Source organism: Vicia villosa, unplaced genomic scaffold (genome assembly GCF_029867415.1).
Source record: "Vicia villosa cultivar HV-30 ecotype Madison, WI unplaced genomic scaffold, Vvil1.0 ctg.000896F_1_1, whole genome shotgun sequence".
Lineage (NCBI taxonomy): Eukaryota > Viridiplantae > Streptophyta > Magnoliopsida > Fabales > Fabaceae > Vicia > Vicia villosa.
This window is the reverse complement of record NW_026705404.1, coordinates 690063-697854: the sequence shown is the minus strand read 5'-3', so window position 1 is coordinate 697854 and position 7792 is coordinate 690063. Positions and strand designations below refer to the sequence as shown.

The 7792-nt window shown below is 34.0% G+C and overlaps 1 protein-coding gene across 1 annotated transcript; it reads right to left on the bottom strand.

Moving 5' to 3' along the window:
* Window positions 1-2775: 2775 nt before the first annotated feature.
* Window positions 2776-3507, bottom strand: LOC131632053 (uncharacterized). The gene has a single exon (XM_058902819.1). The coding sequence runs from the start codon at window positions 3505-3507 to the stop codon at window positions 2776-2778; it is 732 nt and encodes a 243-aa protein (XP_058758802.1).
* Between the last annotated feature and the right edge of the window lie 4285 nt (window positions 3508-7792).

Sequence of the window (7792 nt, the reverse complement as noted above, 5' to 3'; positions counted from 1 at the left end):
AGGTTTGCAAACATAAGAAGGTTTTTGAAAAAGGGAGAAGATTTTGAAAATTTAAGAATGGGAGGAGATGAAGAGGCTATCCTATTGCGTAAAATAAAAGCTAAGGAAAGAAACGGTCTAACCGAAATAAGAAGCCAACACTTGACATTGTGAGTCAAGGTAGATTTCCCATCCTTTGGAATATCAATACTAAACCAACATTATCACTTGGGGATCCAGATGAACTTATTATCTTAGCACCACTTTGCATTAAGCACATTAAAATTCTGACGAAAATCGGGCAGAGTAACGGCTGTTTTCGGGTAAAATCCTTATATCGATGCCTTGGAATTAATCATCAAGGGCTTTCAAGGAAATACCTGCACATACAAACAGACAACAATCCAATGCCAGACAGACAGAATAACAGCAGAGTAACAACAGAATAAGGGTCCAGAGGCACTAAGTCCATAAGTCCGAATCTCCAAAATGCTAGGGATAGTAACCAATAGTCCAAAAGAGAGCCTTAAGTGTTTTTTAGATTTTTGTTGTTTATTAGTGTTTTAGCATAAAAGTAAAGTATGGTCCAAGTGGACAAAGAGAAAATGGCGGAAACATAAACATATGTCCAAATGGACAAAGAGAAAATAGCGGAATATAAATGTCCAAATGGACAAAGGAAAAATAGCGGAATGTAAATATGATGAAATGATAAAATAAAGCGATAAAGTGAGAAATATAAAGAGCGGTATAATAAAGTGCGGAAATTAAAGTTAGTTGTTAGATGTTAAAGATAACCATCTTGAAACTTGTCAAGTATGTTATCAAAGTTAGTAAGAAAGATCGATGGTGAGTGAAGGATGTTCTCGGATTTAAATTTGATGGAAACTTATCAGAAGCTTGATAGAATCATAGCGACTACACGATAAATTTCCATAAGTCTTAAATCAACCGCATACAATTCTCTTCCATATTTGATCTTTTTTAATCGGGACACGAAATATTGCGCTATGTTAAGCAGATCGCCAAGTGATTTATGTAGAAATCACCCTACAACGAGGCCGGTCAAAACTTTATGTGCTAATGCATGCGAGAGAAATGATATGTAGATCATTCTCCGAAAGCAATACCGCACGAAAAGAAAATAGGTAACGATCTAGTCTTTACTAAGAATCCATAAGAATTCTCAAAGTATTAAGACTTTCATCGATCAAAAGAAAAAAAAGAGAAGAAGAAGATAAAAAACATAAAAGATAATCAACTCACACTATCATTAATATCATTCATCTAATATTATGGATTTGGTCATTTCAAACCTATCAACATCCTAGATCCAATGATATTAATGAAGTGGAGGAAGAAGGAAACCAAAACAAGCATAAAAAAGGCAAAAAACCACATTCTGCCAGCAGGAAATCGATTTCATGCAGGGGGAAATCGATTTCCATAGTGCAGTTTTCAAAAAAACAAGTTACGTACAGCATGAAATCGATTTCAGCCTTAAGGAAATCGATTTCATCAGTGTAAATTTCAGCAAAAACATCATTTAAAGACATGAAACTTGATTTGAACAAATATACAAACACCTTATGATCACATATCAATTGGAGCACGAATTTTCCATCGCAAAACCAGCAAATATCATCAATATAGCATCAAAGATGCATCACATACAAGCACAAAAGAACCACATTATGGTAGATGAAAAAGGATGATGAAAATTACCAATTCTTGAACAAAACTTAGATCCACTTCAATAATCACTAACACAAATCTTGATCTCTCAACAATTGAAGAAAAAAAGAGTGAAATGAAAGGTGGCTTAGCTCAAAGTTTGTGAGGTTCAAGGTGTGACTCACAAACTTTATGAAAGAACAAAGAGCTTTGGTGAATTTGGTAGGGATGAGAAGAGAAATTGCAAGGGGTTTTTTGGCTCTCAAAGCTTGTGAAATGAGAGAGTAGAAGTCTCTATTTATAGAATTGGAGCAAGAGTAGTGGTAGTTTGGTCTTTTTGTGTTTGGTAATTAACTTGTGTTTAATTGGTAATTAAAGTGGCATTTAAATGGTAAGAATGGTAAAATGAGGTTTAAGTGGGTTTAATGAAGGGGTTAATTTTGATGAGGTGGAAAATTGATAAAATGACAAAAATGATCAAAGAAAAAGGTGCCAAAATGATGTCAAGCTTCCCTCCTTATATTTTTTTGAATTTTGCCTTAAGGAAATCGATTTGCCCAGGAGTGAAATCGATTTCATACTGTTCCAGAAGAGAATTTGGCGCAAAATACACTAGGGAAATCGATTTACCTAGGAGGGAAATCGATTTCATGCTGTCCAGAATGTGATTTTGTTGAATATTGCTGCAGGGAAATCGATTTACCCAGTGGGGAAATCGATTTCATCAGTCCAAAATGTGAAGAATGCCTTGTTTATTGCATGTCTTGGCTGGGTACCTACAAAACAAAAGCCTACAAAGAAACAAAGCAATATTTTTAGTATTTGGGTTAGTATAATATGCATACAAGATAAACAATCATTGGTGCTTGATGGTCCCTCTTATTGATGAGGTGAGTGCAACACCACAAACAAAACTTCCAAGTGAAGCTCTTGATTAATGATTGGGATATGAATGATATAGGATCTTAGAGTCAAAATTTGGGGTATGACAGGGACCTTCTTGGATATACTTACCCTTTCCTTTGTGATTCCAATTATTTTGGTCATACTTGGGGATCTATAATTATTCATATGACCTCGTCCACGTCCTCTACCACGAAAATAGTTTCGACCATGATATCCTCATTGATTTTGACCATCAAAACGAGCATGACCATTATTACCATCAGAACGAACATGACCACCACATCTCTTAAGACGATTAAAGCCACCACGCCCACGATTAAAAGTCGTGGCATTAATTTCCGGATATGGCATTGTTCCTGTGGGTCGTGCCTGGTGGTTTTTTATAAGGAGCTCGTTATTTTGTTCTGCCACCAGAAGGGCTGCAACTAAATCAGAATACTCAGTGTATTCCCTCATTCTATATTGTTGTTGTAATAATACCTGGGATGCATGGAAGGTTGAAAATGTTTTTTCCAACTTTTCCTTTTCAGTTATAGTTTTGCCACAAAATTCTAGCTTTGTTATAATCTGGTGCATAGCAGAATTATATGCAATGACAGTTTTGTAATCTTGGAACCGTAACTTGTTCCACTGATCCATTAATGAGGGTAACAAGACTTTCTTCTGATGTCCAAATCTTGCTTTAATTTTGTCCCATAAAATCTTGGGATCTTTAGCATTTAAGTATTCTGTTTGCAATCCATCGTCAAGATGGTGCTTTATTATTCTGTTCACTTTTGACTTTTTCTTTTCCATTTCTTCTGGGTCATCTGTTGTTTTTCCAGAATTGTCTCCTTCAAGGATTTTGTTAAGTCCCTCACATGAAAGGTACTCTATTAAATTGTTGTTCCAGGTTATGGAGTTCTCCCCAGTTATGCTTAAAATTTTGAATTGATGCTTATTGGACATGATTATATCTATAATTCAGATGAACATAATCAATATTTAAAAACTAAAAGAAATATCAATTTATTCAATCACAAAATTCATGATTACATATTATTTAAAACCTCTACTAACAAACCAAGCTATGATAAGTAATGGTAAGACGAGAATTATTATTAAAGCTACAAAATTATTACCTAATTCTTCATGCATAATAAAACTGAAAATTAAAAAAATGATTACAATGATAGTGATGAGCAAAATAAGAAAATCAGCCATTTGAAAAAAAAATGTAGGTAGATGTTTTGAGAATGATGTGAAAATTATGAAAGAAGTTGAAGTATTTATAGAGGTAAAAATGATTGTTATATTACCGTTGGGGAAAAGGAAAAAGAAAAAGAAAAAGGTTGATTAAAAGAATATTAAAAAAAAATTAAGTGTGTTGAAATATATATATATATATATATATATATATATATATATATATATATATATATATATATATATATATATATATATATATATATATATATATATATATATATACACATGACCGTTATAAGTGTTGGAGATAAATATAATCTATAACATATAAGGTAAATGAACACATATGATAAAAATTAGTACATGCGTATGGGGTTTTAAACCTTCACTGAATATTAAAGGAATATTTACATATGGAGTCTCAGACTTTCAATTGAATATAAAAGTTAATATCTGCAAATGTGATTGTAATACGGTGAACTGACTTTATCGAAATGTTGCGGTAAGCAAGAGTCGCCACCGACTTTTATTTTATCCAAACAAGTTAGAAAGGCTAAAAGAACAGGAAAAACCTTTTAAATAAAATAGGTTTCGGGGGGTAATTATGCAAAGGGAAGGTGTAAGGCACCCTTTGCATCCATGGTTTTCCATGGGCTCTTAATTGCTTTGCTCTTTAGTTTTGAAACCAAAAGTTTAGAAATGTATAGAAGATGAAGAAACAAGGACTTTAGCTCGTAAATGAGCGTAGCCTTGAGAGTGTTTGTTTAAGAAGAAGTTGATAAAAGACATTTTAGCCAGAGCAAGGCAATCAGGGGCAATTACCTTATAATTTGAAAAAAAAGAATTCTTTTAGCCTTTCAGGGTGAAAGGGTCTATCCATGCCATAGAGGGCAGGAAGCCTTTCGTTTGGAGGTTGAAGGGTCATCGAGTTATCGTTCGCCCTAAGACTGACCCATGCCATAGAGAGGCAGGTAGTCTAAGGGGAAGGATCAGAATAGCCTTTCGTAGGCAACCAGAAGATACCTCAGCCTTTTCCGTAGGCAACTTCCGAGGGTCGAGGTCATGTTAGTGTATCGAAGGCAGCATCATTAGGGACCATGACCTTTAATCGAGGCAACATGGCTGAGGTATCCTCGTATTCGAGGGACTGGCTATTCTGCACAAAATACAAGGCAACAAGGCAACAGGCAACAAGGCAACAGAGGGGTTACCCAAAAGTGTGCGTGGGTGCATCAATCACGTGATCATATTCGAATATATTATCTTGTAAAATTAGTGATTCTATGTTCAATTCAAAGGTTGCACTCCCTAGGATTACTAACCACGCAGTATAATATAAACAGTAATAAATGGGAAGGGAAATTGTAACCAGCGGAGGAGAGGGGAATTGAAACCAGCGGGATATAAAAATAAAAGGTTTAACATAAGTAATAATTGAGATAGAGTTTAGGGTTTAGGGTTACCGATATTCGACGCTTTGGCAATTGACAAACCCTGAAAAAGTGGAAAAACAGAAAACAAAAATAGGGTGAGTGCATTATCGGTTCGGAGGCGAACGAAGCTAATCCTAATCAATAAAAGTAAAAATACAAGAAAAGGGTAAAGACACTTAGCTTCGATTGATGAAGGTTGATGGTCGGGGGTTTCCTGAAGCATTGACCCTGAACATCTGGGAATTAGCAGGAAGATAATAGGAAGTGAGTGTATGGACAATTCATTGGCATTTAAGAATAAATCCTAATTTAATCTATAAAGCATAAGTTAAAAGTAAAATAATATTTAAATAAATAAATAAAATAAAGATTGAAACTTAGCTTTTTGATTAGTATAGCGCGTAGTCGGAGGATCTCTGATTAACCCTGATAATTAGGCATGAAGAAGAGAAAGCTTAGTGCATTAACTGATCTACAACCCGGGTTTACCGGGACAAATCAGGGTTAAAAGCTATAAAGTATGAAAAAGAATAATTTAAATAAACATTTAAGATTAAGAAAGTCGTAAGTTCGATTAAAATAATTATTAAATAATTATCGGATGTAAATCCTAATTACCAATGGATTAAAGTATGTATGAAAATAAAATTGAATTTTAAATATATAAACAATTATTACGAAAGAAAATCGAGTTTTCGATAAAAATAAATAAGTATAAAATTATTATATATATACAAACTAATTTTCTAAAAAAAAAGAAATATAAATAATAATAATAATAATTGTAATAAAGAAGAAAGGAAAATAAAGTAAAAGTGTTTAATAAATAAATAAAAATTAGAGTAACTCAGCTGGTAATCCCGTGTGGGCAGGCGTGTGATCCATGGTATGCACCCTCCAGTCATATGCGTGAGATCTATGATGATGGCCATCCAATGGTTGTAATTCTGAGCGCCCATGATAATGTCCCCAATTCTGGTACACAGAATCTGCGTTTGCAACTTGTTGAAAGAAAGAAGAAAAAAAAATACAACAAAGGCCAGGGATCGAACCCTGGACCTTTGGGTTACTCTCAAGCGCCTTACCATCCAACCAACGCTGCATTTGTGATAAGTAGCGTGGCCTATGAGCGCGCGTTCTTGGTGTTTGAGACTTCGTTTATGACTGGGAATCAACCAATGATGCTCTGAGAACCTGTTGGAATCCTTAAATCTCTTGGAAACCTCCCTTAAATCAAGAACCGAATTTGAGTTTTTGTTGAGTTTTTGAGAGCTCGAAGGTTACTTTGGACTGCCAATTTTTTTTTCCTTCATTAGGATTCTTTATGCTTATATAGCAGAAGGATTTTAGGTCATAATCTGAATCAGATTCCCTTGAATCAAAAGATTGGATCTTGATTGAAAATCAAACTTAAAACTTCCTAATTTTGGTCCAATTTTATTCCTTTCTTTCCAATTTAATTTTGCACGAATTTTGATCAAATATATGTCTTAAATGGTGATTGATATTGATTAGAAACAAAACAAATCCCATTTTTTCTATTTTCTTTCAAAAATATTTGATTAAATTGATTTTTTAATGGATAAAAATTCATATAAAATCAAGTGAGCATCAATAATTCGTGGCATTGGGTGTGGACCTCATTGGTGACTTGTGGAACAAGATTGGATCAAAAAATATTGGGCCTCTTTGCAAAGAAATCTATTTTGAGGCCTTTTGCTTCACATTTTGTCTTCAAAATTAGCCAACTTTGACAAGGCGTATCTCCCTCGATTTTTGAGGTATGGATGTGTTCTAGGGCTTTCTAGAAACCTTGGAGAGTCCTCTAACCAATGTTTTTGGTCTCATATCAAAATAATTTTCCATGCTCCTTGTGTGTCCCTTTGAAAAAAGTGACTTTTTGTTGACTTTTGAAGAGGACCTATAATGTTTTAGTCCATATCTCTCAAATGAAGCATTTTTAGACTTGACATGTGAGTCATAATTTTGTAGAGAATCAAATTTCCTTCAAAATGAGCTTTGGATGGAAAATTTATGATGTTCCATGTGAGAGTTATGACTGGTCAAAGTTTAGTTGACTTTTCCTGTACAAAACCCTAATTCAGAAATTTTTGGATTTGTTGATTTCTGATCTTTCCTTGATGAACCATGATCAATTATTGATCAAATGGTGAATGATACTTCAATATGAGGATCTTGACAAAAAATCAGGAGTTTTGACTTTACTTTGACGACAGTTGACTTTTAGGTTAACCTAGTCGACTGTTGACTTTCTGAGCAATTGAGTGACCAATTCTTTGAGATAAGACTTGGTACTTGTCATGGAGGTGATGTGAGATATATTGATCCATATGAGATGCCTTGGAGCCATTGATTCACTGATTTTCTTTTTAATAAGTCAAACCCTTGATTTATGAACCTTGCATAGGAGAATGTGTCTAGAAGTTTTAGATATTGATTTGAACTTGTATGAGAGAAATAATATGGGCAAATTTTGGGGTATGACAGTGATTATGACCTCCATTGAAATATAAAAGTTAGTGTTTGCATTAGGAGTCTCAGACTTCCATTAAATATAAAAGTTAGTAACTGCATATGGGATTTTTAAACCT